General features: G+C 51.1%; 2 protein-coding genes across 5 annotated transcripts; both read right to left on the reverse strand.

Moving 5' to 3' along the window:
- Window positions 1-16: 16 nt before the first annotated feature.
- Lypla2 (lysophospholipase 2) lies at window positions 17-4,736 on the reverse strand. 4 transcript variants are annotated; one of them, XM_063288480.1, is made up of 10 exons: window positions 4,554-4,664; window positions 2,656-2,761; window positions 2,405-2,436; window positions 2,251-2,316; window positions 1,763-1,810; window positions 1,609-1,679; window positions 1,411-1,484; window positions 1,206-1,307; window positions 924-1,097; window positions 17-847 (listed from the first exon to the last, which is right to left on the reverse strand). In XM_063288480.1, the coding sequence occupies exons 2-10, from the start codon at window positions 2,731-2,733 to the stop codon at window positions 797-799; spliced, it is 696 nt and encodes a 231-aa protein (XP_063144550.1). In that variant the 5' UTR covers window positions 2,734-2,761; window positions 4,554-4,664; the 3' UTR covers window positions 17-796. The 4 variants fall into 4 exon arrangements, with proteins under 4 accessions (XP_063144550.1, XP_063144548.1, XP_063144549.1 ...); NM_031342.2 differs by having other exon boundaries at window positions 44-847; window positions 4,581-4,640; XM_063288478.1 differs by having other exon boundaries at window positions 17-1,097; window positions 4,581-4,736.
- Window positions 4,737-7,572: 2,836 nt separating this feature from the next.
- On the reverse strand, window positions 7,573-18,069 carry Pithd1 (PITH domain containing 1). The gene is made up of 6 exons (NM_001399521.1): window positions 17,780-18,069; window positions 17,233-17,276; window positions 16,794-16,871; window positions 10,123-10,227; window positions 9,157-9,265; window positions 7,573-8,469 (listed from the first exon to the last, which is right to left on the reverse strand). The coding sequence occupies exons 1-6, from the start codon at window positions 17,975-17,977 to the stop codon at window positions 8,368-8,370; spliced, it is 636 nt and encodes a 211-aa protein (NP_001386450.1). The 5' UTR covers window positions 17,978-18,069; the 3' UTR covers window positions 7,573-8,367.
- Between the last annotated feature and the right edge of the window lie 1,874 nt (window positions 18,070-19,943).

Genomic DNA, 19,943 nt, shown 5'->3' on the forward strand with positions numbered 1-19,943 from the left:
CTACATAAGGCGGCCCTGAGAGTTGAAGCAATTTCTTTAATTTTATCGGAATCCAGGACAAAACAAGAAAAACACCCAAAACCACATGAAGACAGAAGACAAGACACAACTCCTCCCCCACCACCTCCCTGGCCCTAAGGGGGGACATAATGGGGGGTGAGACAGCAGGGAATTGGGGGCCCTTGAACCTCAATCCAGCCCTGCAGGCTCCAGGCCTGCAAGAAAGGGCCATGGGGAGGCAGGGCCCAGCCCCTCTGTGGGGAGGGGCTGAGGGGAGGCCCCTGAGGGACTCTACCTCCTCACTGACCAGCCTGCCCAGCAGCAGGCAGCCTACAGCAGCAAGGGCCCCGGGGCCATGGACACATTCGTGACAGAAGCAGCTGCAGTGAGGCAGGAGAGACGATTATCCGGGCAGAATCACGGGGGAAGGGGCCCCTGAGGGCCCCATGGGCCAAACCCTGAGGTCACAGGAGGGGGCCCAAAGCGGGGCTAGTGGGTGAGGTCCTGAGTGAGCGGGTCAGCAGCTGGGCCCCTTTCTCCCGCTGCCTTCAGCCCCTCCAATACTGCTGCTGGGGCCCGCCTCTGGGGAAGTGGGGTAAGAGAGCAGCCCACCCCTGCTGCTGACTTCCAGATGACCGAGGCCAGCAGGAAGGCCTGGCCAGCCTCGGCGACCTGCCCCAGAGGCCTGTGGGAAGAGAATAGGGTAGGAAGAGAAGGGACAGGGGCTCGACCGGCTCAGATCCTTGCTTGCTGGGTCCCCTGTGAGCTGGGGACCACGATGGGAGCCAGCAGCTAGTTAGACCGGAGGCAGAAGTTTCTCCAGAAATTCCTTTACAGCTGCCATCTCCTGGGATGGAGGGAGATTGTGAGGTCCCACGATGGGAGGAGGAGGGGGCGCACAGGAGTAGGTTATCTCCACTGACCTGAGGACAGGAGCTGTGCATGACACCTGGGTATGTCTTAAACTGGACCCTGGCAGGTGTGACAACTGTCCGGAGCTTCTCAGCTGTCAGGGCCCCAAACCGAACAGGTACCATGGGGTCCAGCTCGCCGTGGCATTGAAGGATGGCCAGGTCCTTGGCACTGCCATTGGCTGCCTGTGGGCCAGACAGAATTGCCAGGACAGGGTCAGTGCCACATGCAGCATGGTGCCCAAGCCACAGGGACCCTCGGAAGAGAGAGGAGGGCCCTGGGAGGATACTCACTTGGGGGAAGTTCCGGTGCAGAGGCAGCCAGCAGCTCAAAGCCACGATGCCGGCCAGAGGGTGGGGGCAGGTAAGTGCTGTATAGAGGGACAGGGCCCCACCCTGGGAGAAGAGAATGACAGGTCAGGAAAGACGGACACACACACACACACACACACACACACACACACACACACACACACACCTCCCCTCCCCCTCACCTCACCTGCGAAAAGCCACCCAGGACGATTCGGTTGGCAGGAATCCCGTTCTTCATCTCGTGTTCAATCAAAGCCTTGACTGGGGGGGAGGGTATGACCGGGTGAAGGAGACTGCTGGAGGCTTGAAGGGAGCAGGTGGGCACTGCCCGGTGCTTTGGGAAGGGGGAAGGGGAGGGAACGCAGTGGGAGAGCTGGGGCCTTACTGTTCTCTGCGGCCTTCTTGATGCCGGCTTCATCCTCTGGGGCATCTGGACTCAGCCCCATCAGGTCAAACCTGGGCAAGCAGAGGCAGTAGCTGTTGGAAGCTCACGGCAGCCCCTGCAGCTGCCCAAGTTTCCATCTCATCCCCAAACTCACCAGGAGGGCATTACCATCTTCATGTTGAGTGTCACAGGAATCCTGGGCCTGGGGAGGGAAGGTGGAAAGGTCTCAGGAGAGATAAGGCAGCATCAGTAGAGCCAGGGAATGGGCAGATCTGCCCTTGGGAGCCCCTCCCAGCAGGCAGGCCCTGTGTTTCAAGTGTTGCCAGGCAACCTGCCACGTGGGGCTGGAGGCTGGGGTTGGGGCATCAGCGGTAATGATGGAGAAGCAGAGACCAAGGCCCAGCTCCGGGGTCCAGCTCCGGGTGAGTACTTGGGGAAGCAAGGCTCCTTTTAAGCTGTCTTGGGTCTAGGAAGCCTTAGGGGTAGAAAGCGGAACTGGAGCCCATTCCTAGGGCTCCTAGAGCTAAGACTGACATGGCCCGACTGCTTTAAGCCTAAGCCCCAGGAGGCAGCTGATGAAGAGAACAGGCCTAGGACTAGAGGACACCCCCGACACTCCTCTCCAGCTGGGGTGACACTCACGCATGGGGACAGATGTACTTGACATGAGGAAGCCGGATGGTGGAGAGGGCGTCAGCCCAGCTGTGCCTGTGGGAAGGAAGAAGAGTCGATGGTGTAGGACAATGGCCCTCCAGCCCTACCCGATGGAGGGACACCCGCCCCTCATCTCACTCACCCTGTGTCTCCAAGTCCATGTAAAAAAATAACCTGGGGGAAAAAGTCAGAAGTGGGACGGGAAGGTCCCCCTTTAGACCTCCAACTCCAGCTCACCCACCCCCCATCCCCTCAGACTTGGGGGAAGCCAAGGAGTAGGGGGAGGGAGCGCCAAGAGATTATTAACCCCTCCTAGCTTCAGGCTATGCTGTTCTCAGACAGCCACCTTCATGTTTCCCACACTGCCCACAGCACCACTTGCGGGCCCCTTACCGCGGCCGTTTCCCGCTCAGCTCCGGACACGGTGGCTGCGTCGGTGAGCAGGGGCACAGACATGTTGTTACCACACATACACTGCAGGGCTTCCTGCAGGCTGGGCCTGCACAAGAGAAGGTGGGAGGTCAAAAGCAAAGTCAGACGAGTGACACCTCCTGGACTAAGAAGCCCGCCCAGGCCATCGGCCTCACACAGTACCAGGGGTTCAATTCTGAGCAGAGAGGAAACAAAGGCAGAAAGGAATCTCAGGCAGAGGGGTAGAAAGTTAGCCCCAGAGAACTGGAGATGGCTCAGCGGTTAAGAGCACTGGCTGCTCTTCCTGACGACCTAGGTTCAATTCCCAGCAACCACACGGCAGCTCACAACTGTCTGTAACTCCTGTTCCAGGGGATCTGACACCCTCATAAAGACATAAATGCAGACACAAAACCAATATGCATAAAACATAAATTTTAAGAAAGAAAGAAAGAGGGCTGGAGAGATGGCTCAGTGGTTAAGAGCATGAACTGCTCTTCCAGAGGTCCTGAGTTCAAATCCCAGCAACCACATGGTGGCTCACAACCATCTGTAATGGGATCTGATGTCCTCCTCCTCTGGTGTGTCTGAAGACAGCTACAGTGTACTTATATATAAAATAAATAAAATCTTTAAAAAAAGAAAGAAAGAAAGAAAGGAAGAAAGGAAGGAAGGAAGGAAGGAAGGAAGGAAGAAAGAAAGAAAGAAAGAAAGAAAGAAAGAAAGAAAGAAAGGAGAAAAGAAAGTAAGCTGACTCCATCCCAAGACTGAGAAGCAGGGCAGCCATCCTCTGGGTCTAGAACCGGCACGCCTGGTTTCTGACCCAACCTCAAAGCCAAAGGCTGGTACAGGGTTTAGGGGCTGGAAATGTAAAGGGTGAGGGTTAAGGGAAGGCAGGGCGTTTCCTGCAGCCTGCCCTCTGTAAGTCTCCGAGTGCTAACTGCATCCTTCCAAGGTCCCAGAAATCCCTTTCCTGGAACCCCTCTTTCCTAAGTCCTGCCCTAAAGAGAGATGGAGGAAAACCGCTAAAAACAGGCTTTCAGTCCCACTTACATTCCATCTTCTCCTTCCTTCTCTCCTCCCTCCTATCCAACCCCTATCCGGTCTTCACAGCAGCCTGGTTCAGTAAGAAATTCCCAGGGCCTCTGGAAGTCACCCATGTCCCACGAGAGCCTAACAACTCCTTTCTGCCATCCTCCACCACAGCCTGGTGCGCCAGGCTTTCCCACCTCCACAGGGCTACCTGCTGTTGCTGCTGTCACTGACTTCAAATGGGTCCCCAAATGAACAGGTGTTGGGACTCCCAACACAAAAGACTATCAAGCTGCCTGGCCCCTCCCCATCCTTAGCAGCCTCCAAACTCCGGAAGCTTCCGCTACCTGCCTCAGAAGTGTCTTAAGGGCGCCCCGCCCTCCCTCAGGCTCCCACCCTCCAGCTCTGACCCCGACTGCCCCTCCTCACCGTAGGATGATCACACAGCCTCTTTCCACACCTCTGACTCTGGGGTTCCCCTCCCCACAGGGAATGCTCTTGACACCCTAAGCTAGGATACCCTTCCTGCTAGGCTCTGGGGACTCCCACCTCCACCCGGATCCCACTCTCCAAAGGATGATGACCCGTCGTCTCCCATTCTCCACAGTGGGAACTTGGGTTCTGATCCAGGGTCATTACATCCCTACAGTGGCATTTGCTGCCCTGTCCCACGGCTCGCACCTGCCCACAAAGGGGCATTGACCCTGGTAAGCCTCCGCCCCACAATGGGGTCTCCCACAGCCCAGCGCGCGGCCGCTCTCCCGCCACGCGCGCAGCCCCTGGCCCGGCCGTCCCAGAACTGGACAGCGCCCTCCAGCCACTCCCCGCGGCCGCCCCGGGACCCTCACAGCCTCGCTGCGCGATCGCCTGGGTACCTCACTCCCAGGAGCTTCCGCGACCGTTCGGGCGATTCTCCCCTTTCTCCCGCACAGACACACACTCTTCCCCCTCGGCCGCCCCCGCCGGAACTTCCGTTCGAGTCCCGGGAACCCAGCCATCCTGCTGCCGGAAGTAGCCCGGCCAACAGTACGGAACCCGGAAGCGAGTCCAGCTTTCCAGGGTAGAAGCTGCCATGTTGCCCACAGTGGGACCACTCCCTGTGATGCGACGCTGCCACCTACAGCGTCTGGACATGGCACGGGATTTCCCATATGTCCTACCAGCCAAGTCCTCCTGGTGGACCTCCGTCCTGGAGGAGAGGCATTCCTCAGTATTCTTAAGCATAAAGTTGGCCGTCTTCCCACACCCATGGGGCAGGGCACACTTCCAGGTGTGGTCTTGGATGGTCACCACTGTCTTGTTTTATTACATTTTATTGCTTATGTCTCTAGTCCGCAGTATCTATCGTGTGCATATGTAGAAAAATGGTTACTTTAGTGGAACACTGTGTCTTCAGAGTTTGGCTTCCCTCACAAAACTGGTGAATGCTTTTAGCTTCACGCCTCCTGTTGTACTTTAGCTCTTTCTCCTTGTTCATCTTTCTCCTTCTTCGCCCTCCATACTGTTTTTCAATTTGATCTCAGTTTCACGGGATCTTGGATGGCATTATACACCCTGACCTGAAGACCTGAGATCACCCCGTCTTCCACTCTTATCTTTAAAGATGAGGAAACTAAGGCTTGGGGAAAGGAAGTAAATAAATAGCAACCTCAAGATTACACTGTAATCTGCCTTTCCTGACCGGCTTCCTCAGCTATAAAATGATAATAACCACCTGCTATTTCATAACTTTGCAGTTAGGCTCCAGTGAGGCCACGTAAACTTGCTTTGAACACTGTAAAATCACAGTGTGAGGCATTAACCACTTGAAGAAGGACCCTGGGAAAGTATGTAGGCCGTATCAGGATACTGGTACACTGGCAGGGTTGGCTTGACACTGTCCTTGACAAGTGATGCCTTGCAGGTTGCACAAAATGCCACCAGCTGGAACTAAGAACAAAAGGGCTTCATCTGGTCACCACTGAGTCACACTGGTAAAGTGGAAATTGGGCTTGGAGTCCAGGCTGAGAGACTAGCTGAACTGAAGGATTGAATTGGAGAGAACCTTTAGGGATCCGAAAACAGGAAATGAGTCACAGGGGTCCCTTAGCTGCGGAGGACTCATTTTTCCAGCTTAACCTACACTAATTTTTTGTTTTGCTTTTCCCCTGAGAACTCAAAGCAACACAAGCTTAGACCATCAACAGAAACACTTCCCTCCAGACAGAGAAGCAGCTTATTCTTGTATTCAGGTCATGGGGATGACGCTTAAAATATGGGGATCAAGGCAAGCCAAAGACCTAGAAGCGGGTGTCACAAAAGAAGGGATAAAACGAGAAGAAAGCAACACAGCAAACCCGTTTCCCGCAGGATCCTGCTGGATTGGTCTGCGGATGAAACAACAGCTCCTCCTGTATTCTCTTCATGAGCCACAGTGGCACTTTGGCAAGAGATGTGTCAAGTCTCCAGGCTCAGTTCCAGGAGCTACCTGTGTGCATCTATTAGTGGAACAAACAGGCTAATTTCTTGATGTATTGGGTGCTTCCTATGAATGCTATGCGTCCCTGTGCTGATCACATGTCAGAGAGCAAACCCAAGACACCAGTCCTGAGACCTTGCTCTGTAGACCGGCCTGGCCTTCAGCTTACAGAGATGTTGTACCTGCCTCTGCCTCTCAAGGTCTGGGAACACAGACATGAACCACCATGCCCCGCACTTTGTTACTGAGGCAGTCTCTGGTTTGCTGTCGCATTGTGTACTCCAGCCAAGCTGGCCCAAGTGCTTCGAGGGGAATGCCCTGTCTCTGCCTAGCTCACTGGGATTATAGACATGGCCTGTGGCTTTTCAACTGGACTCTGGGATTCCCAACTCCGACTGTCAGGTTTGAGCAGCAAACACTTTTACCCACAGAGCCATCTCCACGGCTATTTTGAGGCTAACTTTACTTTTCCTCTTAATCCAAAAACCTTAAATGGCCTTTATCTTGATGCTAGGAACCCATCCCAGGCCATGAACATGCTAGACAGGTACTGTCCCAGGGAGCTACACCCTGACACTAGCCTTTCTAGAATTTTCCTGAAAACAGGTTGGAGAGAGTCTGAGTGCACGTTCTATTTACTTCAGAACTTTGATTCCCAACAAGGCTTAAAAGCCAAAGACCATTTTTCAAGATCGGGAGAAAGTGGGCAACATCCTCCTGACAAGGATGAGTGTTCTTCAGAGAATTCTCCAGATTCAGCATTTGCTCTTCCTACTTTCTGAAAAAAGTGGGGTCCTGGATGCTTTCAGCCACCGGAAGTCTTGCCAAGTGCACTGTGTTCACCATGAAGCAACTGCTCTCAGTATCTGTCTCTGCCCGCCCTTCTCGTGGTGCCTCCAGAACCTCTCCCATGTTTAAGATTATTGTTTGCGTATGGTTGTTTCACCTGCAAGTGAGGTCCGGGTACCATGTGATGAAATGTTGACGGAGGCCAGGAGAGAGCATCTGATCCCCTGGAGCTAGAATTAACAGTAGGTACTGAGCTGCCATGCAGGTTGAGGCCAACTCGGGTCCTCTGGAAGAGCAGTGAACGCTCTTAACTAACAAGCCATCTGTCCAGCCCACAGCCTCTTTGTTTCTACACGGTATTCCCTAAGTTACTCCCCCTCATGAGAAATGGAACTTCGATCTCTAACCCCAGCATCCTTTTCACACAATGCAGAGGTAGGGATGTTTCTACCATATTGTCCAGAATTAGGCTGGACCCTTCCCGGAGGAACTGGTATATAGTGTTTATTAAATTGTAACGTTCCTGATCTACCTAAGAAAACAAGATTCAAGCCCAGTTCAGTTCCTGGTGAGACGGAAGTCTCACAGTACTACCGAGAGCACTGAAGACAAGACAGACGTTAGTCTCTAAGGATTTATTAGGAAGCTCATTAGTCACACAGTGAATGAAAGCCATGAACAGAAGGAGCAGGGTCTTCAGACTCCAGCACTGGGTTTACAACACGAGTAGAAGCAAGTAAACACCAAGGAGGTCCCGAGGGGAATTTTTACCAGGTCTCAATCTTACCCCACACAGGTCACCCACACAGAAAGGACTCCATGTTCTCCCAACTATTTGGCTAGACAGTGTGAAAGGCCTTCCCCAAGTGTCACCTACAGGAGATTCCTTCCTTTCCAACCAGTCATGGGACACTTGTGTGTGATATGACACCAGCTGGGCACCCGGACACAAATGCTAAGCAGTGACAGGAGGAGCAGCAAGCAGGGACGTGTGTTTCTCGTTGGAGATCCTCCTGATGGCTAATTCAAACACAAAACTCAGGTTTCGGAAGGTTTCCTACAGCTGAGGAAGCTTCCTTTTTTAAAAAGGACAAACCACACAAGAAATCTGCCACAAGTGAGAAGATACTTGGGATCCATGGCCAGACTAGGAAAGTGAGCATTATTCATGACTGTCAGATGCCACCCAGCCTAAGACCCAGGTCTACAGTGCCTTAGAGAGGCTGTCCCTTGGCACCCGCACCGCTCCCGGTGGTGAGGCGGTTCCACAGGCCAGGTTCCTGTAGCAACCCCAAGACAAAGCCGGACCACGGCTGCGGCAGGCAAATCCAACTCTCGCTGGAGCAGCCTCTGTCCTCCCCAGCAGGTGGCCGCACATCTTCACTAATGCGCATCTGAGGGAGCCCTGGTGGCCCTTAAGAAATGAAATGTGTCTGTGGGGTGACCTGATGCACCCGGTGGTCTGCTGGGTTGGCTGACGCTTCATAGTTGCAGATGGTCACCTCATGCCGGCGAAGCTACAAGGAAAGGTAGAGCTGAGGTCAGTGACCACTGAAGAACACACACACCGCAGCAGTCCTTCGTCAGGTCCCCTGCCTCGTGTCCTGTCTGAAGTTTCCTCTGCCTTTAGTCCTGAGAAGCCAGCAAAGACCTCCATCCACTCTCAAGGATTCCCAGCAGCTGAGAAAATCCAGGTGAGAACAGGAACCTGTCTAAGAGCATCTGCTGGTGCCCAGAACCAGAGACTGTCAAGAACGTGTGACGGGTGCAACCCATGGCCTCCTGTGTGCTAAGCAAGAGAGCCCTGTAGCAAAATACACATACACACATATAACCGTCTACACACACATACACACATATAACCGTCTACACACACATACACACATATAACTGTCTACACACACATATACAGGAAATACAGTATAATAAAAAGAGAAGAGGACTTATAGCCCATCCACTAAAGAACGCTTTGATAACATCTAAAGAAGCCAGGCACTGAGGAAGCAGAGGCCGTGGACCGTGAGACCCGGGCAAGACTGGTCTACAGAATGAGAGCTAGGCCACCTGCGGCCATAAAATGACAGCCTGTCACAAAACAAACAAAACCAAAGGGACATGAACAGACAGAGCAGCCAGTCCCTCACTTGTTCCTGTCCTCGGCCTGTCTGCACCATGGTAGAGACACACGTTTACCAATCTCTTACCTCAGTCCACTCTCCCCTCAGGCCAATATAAAAGATCTTCGTGGTATCCGCTCCAAAGTTTTTTGAAATATGAATGGAAAGATGATAGACATTGGAAAACCGAGAAATTCTAGAGGATGGAAGAGAAGACACAGGTTACCACATGGGATGCATCTCGCCATCAGGGAGGACAACAGTTCAGTCCCAACTCCCAGGCAAGTATCAGGACACCTGACCTTCCTTGCCCGTTTCCCTCAGAGCAGCAACTAACCAGGTACTAAGCACCTGTTGGACCTGAGGCAAAAGGACAGAGAGACGAATAAGCCACATGCCTGGAATGTGGCATATGCCATCACTATACCCAGAAGGCAGAGGCAGAGGAATTACAAGTTTAATGTCAGTCTGGTCTACAAGTGAATTCTAGTCCAGCCAGGAATATAGAGCAAGACTGTCTGGAAAAAGAAAGAAAGAAAGAAGGCAGGCAGACAAGCAGGCTGGAGATGGCTCACTGACTGCTCTTCCAGAGGTCCGGAGTTCAATTCCCAGCAACCACATGGTGGCTCGCAACCATCTGTAATGTCCTCACATACACAAAATAAATCTTAAAAAAAGAAGGGACTGGGTGGACGCAGGTGACGGAGTCTGAATCCTGCAAACACCTTTCTCAATGGCTGGCTGCTCACCCAGGACAGCCCAATACTTCCAAGTCAACGAGTTCATGATGTGCATTGATCTCTGCCAAGGATCAAGCTTTCTCTGCTGTTTTAACTCGTTTCCAGTGCTCAGAGAGCAGGACACTGGCCAAAACACAGAGGCAAGCTCCCCGCTGCGTGCTCCCTGCAAGTGAAGAAAAGCCACGCGCAGGCAGCGTGCACTCTGGGGAGCCAGATGTGGGAGGACCAAGCTCAAGACTGGCTGGGCTATAGACCAAGGCCCTGTCTCCAGAATGAATGAAGGAAAGGCAGACGAGGACATGTCCATGCTTACTTTGTAGCATACTCTAATTCTCCTGTGATATCTCGGTTCAGACTAAAGGTCTGGTCTGGCTCCCTTTCTGTATCATCAAATGACATCTGTGGAATGTTCTTGTACCTGAGGGGAGAAAAAAGAAGAAGAAATGTCAAGGAATATGCATTATTAGATGTTTCAGGGTTTAAAACTCCCCGCTGATGGTTCAACTAGTCTCAGTTCCATCGAAAGATCAAAGCTAGGGCAGAATGGTGCTCTCCTGGCATTTACATATAATCATCCTTAGGCCAACTACAGAGCAGAATGCGGCCTCTCGAGGGACAAGGGAGACCCAAGCAGGAGGAACCCTTGGTCAGAGTTCATTCGGGGTACCGGGAAACAGAGCAAGATCCCAAATCCCACCTTGAAAAAAGAGAGAGAAGATTGGGAGGGAGAATCAACAAAAAAGCGAGGAACTGCAGCCCAATCCAGCAAATCTTCAAGTGGTTTGGGATCCTGGGTCACGAGCAGGGACTGGGCAGAGAAGAATGAACTCAGCGCATTCAGCCCACACCGAGACGTGCAGCACTAAAGCAGCTTTACTTGTGGAAAATGCGTACCTCGGCAAAATACCTCAGACGCAGTTAAGAGAAAGATCAGGCAGCTCACACTCAAGCGGGCTCTGTGTCCAAGTCATTGGAACAACATCCTATTTTATTTCTTTCCCTTTTTTCTTCTCTTCTCTTTTCTTTTTTTGGACACAGGGTCTCTCCATTATGTAGCCTTGGTTGTCCTAGAACTTGCTAGGTAGACCAGGCTGGCCCTGAACGCAGAGATCCATCTGCCTCTGCCTTCAAATGCTGGAAGAAAAGGCCTGTGCCACCATGCCCAGCAGTATTTCTTAAAATACTACAGTTGGGGGTTTCCATTTCAAAAAGGGTACACAGAAGACCACAAACTCATAAAAGGCTCTGGAAAGTTAACAAAAACTGCGAGTAAAGAAAATATTTTTTTTTAAAGATTTATTTATTTATTATGAGTACACTGTAGCTGTCTTCAGACACACCAGAAGAGGGCATCAGATCTCATTACAGATGGTTGTGAGCCACCATGTGGTTGCTGGGATTTTGAACTCAGGACCTCTGGAAGAGCAGTCAGTGCTCTTAACCGCTGAGCCATCTCTCCAGCCCCAAGAAAATATTTTTTAAAAACCCATCGACAGCACCAACAGCTAACACGGTCTGCAGCACCTGGTGCCACGTCACTCCGGGGTTTTAGTAACACACCCACAAAGGAAGGGAGATGTGTGTCATCTGAGGAGAGTGTTTGCTTCAAAGTGTGTCTGCAGACTATCCATCCGCAGCAGGTAATGATGGAGAGCACTCACGCGGCGTTATGAGTTATGAGGCAGGGCAGCGCTGTAGTTAAAGCCCATGCTCGATTTACAGACGAACAGGAAGTGCACGCAAGCCACACCCACACGGGTAAACAATGTCCAAAGCATGTAGGGACCTCAGCTGAAGCACAAAGGAGCACACAGTCTGATTAGAGGATCTGAAAACTTCTCAGAAGACAGGCAAGCTGACTGTGACGACACATTCCTGCAATCCTAGCACAGAGGCAGGGCCAGGAAGAGCCGAGGCCAAGGTCGGTGTGGGTTATGCCTGTCTCAGAACTCCGTAAGGAAACTACGAGAAGCCAACAGGAATATGAAAAACGTTCAGTCACTAACCAAGAAGATGCAGACCTAAACCATGGCCACCTTTCATCTTACCCTCTCAGAATAGTTACTGCCAAAAAGACAACAGGAAACAAACAAAAGCCAACCAAACAGGAAATAGAACTACCATACGAGCTAACAATTCCCTTACTGGGTAAATACCCCAAGGAAGGAAACCAATCTGGGAGAGACATCTGCACGCCTACTGCCATCTGCTGCTGATCATGGCGCTAGTCACCATGTCCAACAGACTCACCTCAGTCCTATCAACAGATGAATGGATAGAGAACGTGACCTGAGCACGCTATGGGACCTATTCAGTACAAAAGGATAAAACCCGTCCATGATGCAATGTAGACAAGCTTAGAGGACACGGCGTTAAGTGAAATACGCTAAACACAGCGCACTGCTGCACACTCACACACTAAACACAGCGCACTGCTGCACACTCACACACAGTAAACACAGAGCACTGCTGCACACTCACACACAGTAAACACAGCGCACTGCTGCACACTCTCACACAGTAAACACAGCGCACTGCTGCACACTCACACACAGTAAACACAGCGCACTGCTGCACACTCTCACACAGTAAACACAGCGCACTGCTGCACACTCACACACAGTAAACACAGAGCACTGCTGCACACTCTCACACAGTAAACACAGCACACTGCTGCACACTCACACTAAACAGAGCGCACTGCTGCACACTCACACACACTAAACACAGCGCACTGCTGCACACTCTCACACAGTAAACAGCGCACTGCTGCACACTCTCACACAGTAAACACAGTGCACTGCTGCACACTCTCACACAGTAAACACAGCGCACTGCTGCACACTCTCACACAGTAAACACAGCGCACTGCTGCACACTCTCACACAGTAAACACAGCGCACTGCTGCACACTCTCACACAGTAAACACAGCGCACTGCTGCACACTCTCACACAGTAAACACAGTGCACTGCTGCACACTCTCACACAGTAAACACAGCGCACTGCTGCACACTCTCACACAGTAAACACAGCGCACTGCTGCACACTCTCACACAGTAAACACAGCGCACTGCTGCACACTCTCACACAGTAAACACAGCGCACTGCTGCACACTCACACACAGTAAACACAGCGCACTGCTGCACACTCTCACACAGTAAACACAGCACACTGCTGCACACTCACACTAAACAGAGCGCACTGCTGCACACTCACACACACTAAACACAGCGCACTGCTGCACACTCTCACACAGTAAACACAGCGCACTGCTGCACACTCTCACACTAAACACAGTGCACTGCTGCACGCTCTCACACACCCAGAAGCTAAACAAGCTGACGTCATGACACAAGAGCAGAGAAGCAACGACTGGAGCCAGAGAGGTGTGAGCACAGAGGAAGACGCCAACTAACTGGGCAAGATGCAGCTAGGGAGAAGGAACACCCTCTAGCAAGCACCCGCAGGACAGGAGGGCAACTGTGGTTAACAACTGATCACCAGGCACAGTGAGCAATGTCCGCCTGCAGAAGACTGGCACAGGAACACAGCCCTGTGTTTGAGGCCAGTGTGTGTGACAGAATAAGATCCCCTCTGGAAAAAAAAAAAAAAACAACAAAAAAAAACAAAGCCTTAGGAAAAGCTTCTCAGGCACAGTAGTACACCTGAGCAATGAAAACAGGAGGATCAGGAGTTCAAGGTCTGCTTCAGCTACACAGTGAGTTAGAGACTGTTATGTGAGGCCTGGTCTCAAAACAACAAAACAAAAACAAACCCAAAAAAAGAACAAAAACAAGGGGGTGGGGATTTAGCTCAGTGGTAGAGCGCTTGCCTAGGAAGCGCAAGGCCCTGGGTTCGGTCCCCAGCTCCGAAGAGGGGAAAAAAAAAAAAGAACCAAAAAAACAAAAACAAAAACAAAAACAAACAAAAAAAACCCCTATCAGGCATAGCATGGTGGCACATACTTTCGATTTCCGGCACTCAGGAGGCAGACGCAGGTGGATGGATCTCTGAGTTCTGAGTGAATTCCAGGACAGCCAGGGCTACACAGAGAAACCCGGGGGATGGGGGGTGGGGGATGGGGGGCATACATCAAGGGACTATGTCTCAGAGGTTAAGAGCAATCAGTTTGGGTTCCCAGTCCCACATGGTGGTTCACAACCACCTGTAACTCAGGTTCCAGGGGGTCCAGAACCCTCTTCTGACCACTACAGGTCATTGCACATACACATTTACACGCATACACTCATATCCGTAAGACAAATCAAAGCATAGAGATAAACACTGTCTGCAAGTCATGGAGCAGCTCCTAAGGATAGAGCATGAAAATGAACTCACTTTGAGCCACAGCTGGTACTCTTTTCTCTTCTTTTCTTTTCTTTTCTTTTTTTTTTTTTTTCTTTTTCGGAGCTGGGGACCGAACCCAGGGCCTTGTAGGCAAGCGCTCTACCACTGAGCTAAATCCCCAACCCCACAGCTGGTACTCTTAACGGAGAGCTACAGGGAGACAGCAGCCACTCCAAGCCACTCCAGCAGTAACTTAGTATCCAAAAAGTATCAAAATTATCAGGTAAACATCTACTTTCCTTCAAATGATTCAACACAGAGATATGCTTTTAAAGATTTATTTTTATTATTTTTATTTATGTGTGCTCCTATGTGGGTCAGCACCACACAGGTGTGTGTAACCAAGGAGGCCAGCAGAGGGTGTCTGATACCTTGGAGCTGGAGTTACAGATGATTGTGAGCCATCCAATGTGGGTATGGGGAATGAACTTTGGTCCTCTCCAAGAGTGACAGGGACGGGACCTGGGAACTCACACATGCATGCTAAGCTTCCTACCACTGAGCTACACAACCTTAGTCCCAGATTGAAAATCTTATTATTTTAAAACTTTTACAGATATTTTCTTATAACAGGGTGTCATTCCGTATCCCAGGCTGGCCTGGAGCTGACTGTAGAGAGCCCCAACTAGCCTTAAATTCTCAGCAGTCCTCCTATCTTTGCCTTCCTAATGCTGGGGTTCTAGGCATGAAATACTGCTTCTATATTCTAAAGATTTGTTACGTGTCTAAGTGTGTGCCTGTGTAGGTTTATGCCTATGTGTCCCATGCATGCAGGTGACCAAGGACACCAGAAAAGGATGTTGGGTCCCCTGGAACTGCAGCTATGGGCAACTGTGAGCCACTTGATGTGTGTGCTGGGAATCAACCCTCTGTCCTCTACGTCCACTAAGTGCTCTCAATCCCTGAACCACTTCTCTCTGGTCCCTTCATTCCTTTCAATTGTTTTATGTATATGATTGCTGCATGTATGTCTGCACCCCATCTTTGCATCCAGTGCCCTCAGAGGACAAGAGGGTGTCAGATCCCCTGGAACTGGAGTTAAGACATGGTTGTGAGCCATCAGGTGGGTGCTGGGAATGGAAAAGCAGCCAGTATATTTAACCACTGAGCTATCCCTCCACTAAGAGAGAGAGAGAGAGAGAGAGAGAGAGAGAGAGTGTGTGTGTGTGTGTGTGTATCTGTGTGTCTGTGTGCTTGTGTGGCAGCTAAAGGACAACCTTGGATTGAATGCCATCCACCTCTCTTGAACAGCATCTTATTGGCCTAGAGCTTACCAGTCAGTTGAGAGCCGTCTAACCAGTGAGCCCAAGGGGCTCCCGTCTCCTGTTTCCCAGGACTGGGATTATTACAAAGCACATTTCATCACCATTTTCACCCGGAGGCCAGAGGTATAACTCAGGTCCTTGTGACTGCCAGGCAAGGACTGAGCTATGAGGCTCCTGGCCCTGTCCTGACAATTTTCAATGTTTTCTCAGAACTCACAAAGCAGATTCCTCTTCTTTCAGAAAGGCAAACTGTCCAGAAGGGAGGACTACCAATGGTGACAACAACAGATCTGGAACTTAGCTGAGGCCACACGGAGGCGAATAGAGCAACCCCACGTTAGCAAAACAGGGCAAAGACGGTAACTGTATAGAGTAAGAGCAGCCATAAGGATCATTTGGGACCTGCAGCTAGGTTAAGGGAGCTACAAAGTCATCGACAGCAACTGCAAAGATGACTTCATACGGTCAGCATGTGGAAGAGCTGAGGAGCAGACTCCAAGGATGTTTACACTAAGACAGTAACTGGGCTGGGGACAAGGCTCATGGTAGAGCAGTTACCTAGCACTTACGAGGCCCAGTGTTCTATCCCCAGCACCATAAAACACAAAAGAAAACCAACTGGGCAGGGAAGCACTCAGAATACAGAGAAAGGTAGATCTCTGTGACTTCCAGGACAGCCTGGTCTATATAACAAGTTCCAGGCCAGCCAGAGCTACACAAGGGGAACCTGTCTCAAAAGAAATAGTCATCTGGGCATGGTGGCACATATCTATAACTTGGAGGTAGGAGTTCAGAAGACATAAGATCATGTCTCAAAAATAAAGATGTGTGTGTGTGTCACACGCGCACACACACACACACACACACACACACACACACACTTATATAATCAATTCAGGAAGCAATACATGCATTTCAATGTAACTAAGAACAAGGCCAAGCCATTGAACTCACAACAATTCTCCTGCCTTAGCTTCCTGAGTGCTAGGATTAAAGTGTGTACCGACACAGCCAGCTTGACCAATCTATTTGTGTGGGGGGGGGGGGGGATGCACAAAGAGGTCAAAGGTAGCCGTCAAGTATCCTCCTTTATCCCTCTTCACCTCATTCCCCTGAGACAGGGTCTCTCTTTGAACCTAGAGCTATGCTGACCTCTATTGAGCCCAAGGAATTCTGCTCTCTCCAATGTCCACAGCATGGTGACCATACCAGTTTTTAACTTGTGTTGGGGATTTGAACCCTGATCCTCACCCTTGATGCAGCAAGCCCTCTAATCCACTGAGCCATCCCCCTAATCCCTGGAATAAAATATACCAAAAGAAAGCTGAGTAGGAGTTTCCCCAGGGCCTCAGCCCTTGCTACTACTCACAGTCTCATCTCCGAAGGGTGTGAGTCATCGTCTTCTCCCATTATGATGATGCCTTTGAGCTTGACATTGCCCGTAAATCTGCCAGAATTCAAAAAAGAAGGTTGTCTACCCGGGATGGAACCCTGAGCAGCCGTATGACCCCGACAAGACCCTTGCCTCTCTTAAGCTCAGTCGGCTCATCTGACACCTGTGGTCCTTTCCAAGACCCTGTCATTCCACAACTCCAAGAAATTTACCTCGGTTATCAATTCAACAAATGCATGTTTCCAGTCACACACACAAAAAGCTATGATACTTTTTTTCTCAAACCCACCAAAGGAATCCATCCCACTTCTAGAAACAGATGTGCACTCTTAACATAGCCAATAAATGAACCCATCTGATGAGAAAACTGGCTACAGCCTAGTTTGCCTGAGGCAAGAGCCGAGGAGATACTCACGGAATATTAAACAGAAGCTCTTCATCCGCATCACTTTCAACAAACTGGGGTACAGGGGGAGAAAGCAACAAATATCTGCTGAGAACCCACAATTTCGGGCATTTTGCCTCCTTTATCTACTAGCTGGGTCGCAATGCAAATGGACCACCAACCCGCGCCCAGGTCCTAATGGCTTGGAGCTGCTGAGTCTCCGTGTTCTAATCATCATGACCCCTCAAGAGGGATTCTAATAGGGGTTTTCCGGGCTGCGAACTCAAAGACCAGTGCTTATGTGTATCCTTCTGGGGAACCTTCAAATGGTTCTCAAAGGAGTCTGGGTTCCAGGTTAGAAATACAGATCCCGACCCCAGGCCAGGAGAGGCGATCGAACAGCCATTTGGACCAATGGTCAGAGGGAGAAGCAGTCAGTTTTCTCTGCTCTCCTCTCTCACATGCCCTCGCCGCCTAGGAATGGAGGCGACGCACCCAACTGCTCCTCTGGGCCTCAGTTCCTCTGTCTGGCTACCCTGCGAGGCCCCGCGGCTCCGGACCCGCCCGGGCCGCCCACCTTAGAGCGGTCGGTCCGCTCCTCCCACGGCTTGAAGACGCCGCGGCCGCTGCCCTCGCGGCTCTCATTGAGGCACTGCAGTCGCTCCAGGTCGATGCGCAGGTACAGCCCGTAGGCCAGGCCGCGCTGCTCCGGCGGCTCCTCGCGTTCGGCGGCGCAGCGACAGCCGCCCCCGCCGTGGCTGTGGCCGTGCGACATGGCGACGCGGCCCGCAGGGTCACCCCCGACTCTCTCGGCCCCGCCGCTCACCCGGAGCTCACTCGACTCCGCGCCGGCCGCCAAGCGCCGCGACCGAAGCGTCGTAAAAGGCGCCCCTGCGCGACGCATGCGCGCGCGGAGCAGAGGGCGGGGCCGGGAGGGATTGACGTGGGACCTGCGCCAGCAAAGCTTGACGCTGGCGGTGGGGATGAGTGATACAGTTCAAGCGTGGAAGCTGACGGGCTGGGGACGCGTAGCAGGGACGCGAATCCTCCCCTCCGGAACAAAGCGTGCGCTTTCTTCCCTAAGCGGCCACCTCTCTCCGGAGTGGTGAATAAGGCGGGGTCGACAGCACAGCAAAGCTTGCCTCCTCTCTCCCGCTGACTCCCTCTTACCTCTATCCAGCCCCTGCTTTCTCCTTCTCTCTCTCCTCCTTTCCGTCTATTTTTTTTTTAGAGATAAGTTCTCATGTACCCCAGGCTGACCTTAGATGATCTATGTACCTTCAACTCCTGATCCTCCTGCCTCCAAATTCCAAATTCAGGGAATAAAGGCATGCACCGAGTCTGGTGTTAGATTTACTTAGTTATTTCGTTATTTACATTTATCTATCTATCTATCTATCCATCCACCTATCCACCTATCTATCTACCTATCTACCTATCTATTGTGTGTTACTGGCTGAGGAAAAGGCCAGAGAGGACATTTGCATTTGCATTTGGTGTCTTCTATGGTCTCAGCCCCTCTCTCTCTCTCTCTCTCTCTCTCTCTCTCTCTCTCTCTCTCTCTCTCTCTCTCTTTCCCTCCCTCCCTCCTTTCCTCCCTCCCTCCCTTAATAAATAGTACCTCACTATCTAGTTTTGGCTGGAACTCACTGTGTAGTTCAGGCTGGCATAAAACTCAGCAGAAATTCAACTGCCTCTGCCTCCGGATTCTTGGGATAAAAGTGTGGGCCATCCAGCTCAGGGTCCTATTTTTTGATGCAGTCTCTCACTGGACCTGAGGCTCCCCATTTAGACTAGGCTAACTGGTCAGCAAACTCCTGGGTGCCACCTTCCAAAGGTGGGCTTGCTGCATACCTAGGACTGTGCTTGGCCTTGATGTGACTGCTAGGGATTTGAACTCTGTCCTGTGCCTGCACAAGCGCTCTTAGCTTCTAAGTCATCCCCACAGCCCACCACTACTTTCTTGATAGAAGGCTATAATCACCACCAGACCTGGGGTGCAAATGCTGGGTCTGCCCCAGAAAAGTTACTTTCTCCAATTCTGACACCTTTCCTTTTGCTCTGTGGGGAGGACAGTATCTGTTTATTAGTCACACTGAATAGTAGGTGAAAATGTGATTCAAGAACTCAGCAGGTGGGCTGGAGAGATGGCTCAGGGGTTAAGAGCACTGACTGCTCTTCCTAGAGGTTCTGAATTCAGTTTCCAGCAACCACATGGTGGCTCACAACCATTGGTAATGAGATCTGATTCCCTCTTCTGGTGTGCATGAAGACAGCAACAGTGTACCAGTGTACTCACATAAAATAAATAAAATCTTTAAAAAAAAAGAACTCAACAGGTGGGCTGGAGAGATGGGTCAGTGGTTAAGAGCACTGACTGCTCTTTCAAAGGTCCTGAGTTCAATTTCCAGCAACCGCATGGTGGCTCACAACCATCTGTAAAGGGATCCAATGCCCTCCTCTGGTGTGTCTGAAGACAGCTACAGTGTACTCATATATAATATATATATATATATATATATATATATATATATATATATATATATATATAAACTGAAGTCACACTCTATGGCTGGAATGATTTTGCCTTCAAAGTAGACCACTTCCTCCCTCCTTCCTTTATCCAGGGGAGAACCCCGAGGGTGCTGAGGGAGTTACTGACATTTCTGAAGATTCCTTTCCCTTCACAGTTGGCTTGGTGGTGCCCAAACTAGGTTGATGAAGAACAGGGTGCCCAAACA

Source organism: Rattus norvegicus, chromosome 5, assembly GCF_036323735.1.
Source record: "Rattus norvegicus strain BN/NHsdMcwi chromosome 5, GRCr8, whole genome shotgun sequence".
Lineage (NCBI taxonomy): Eukaryota > Metazoa > Chordata > Mammalia > Rodentia > Muridae > Rattus > Rattus norvegicus.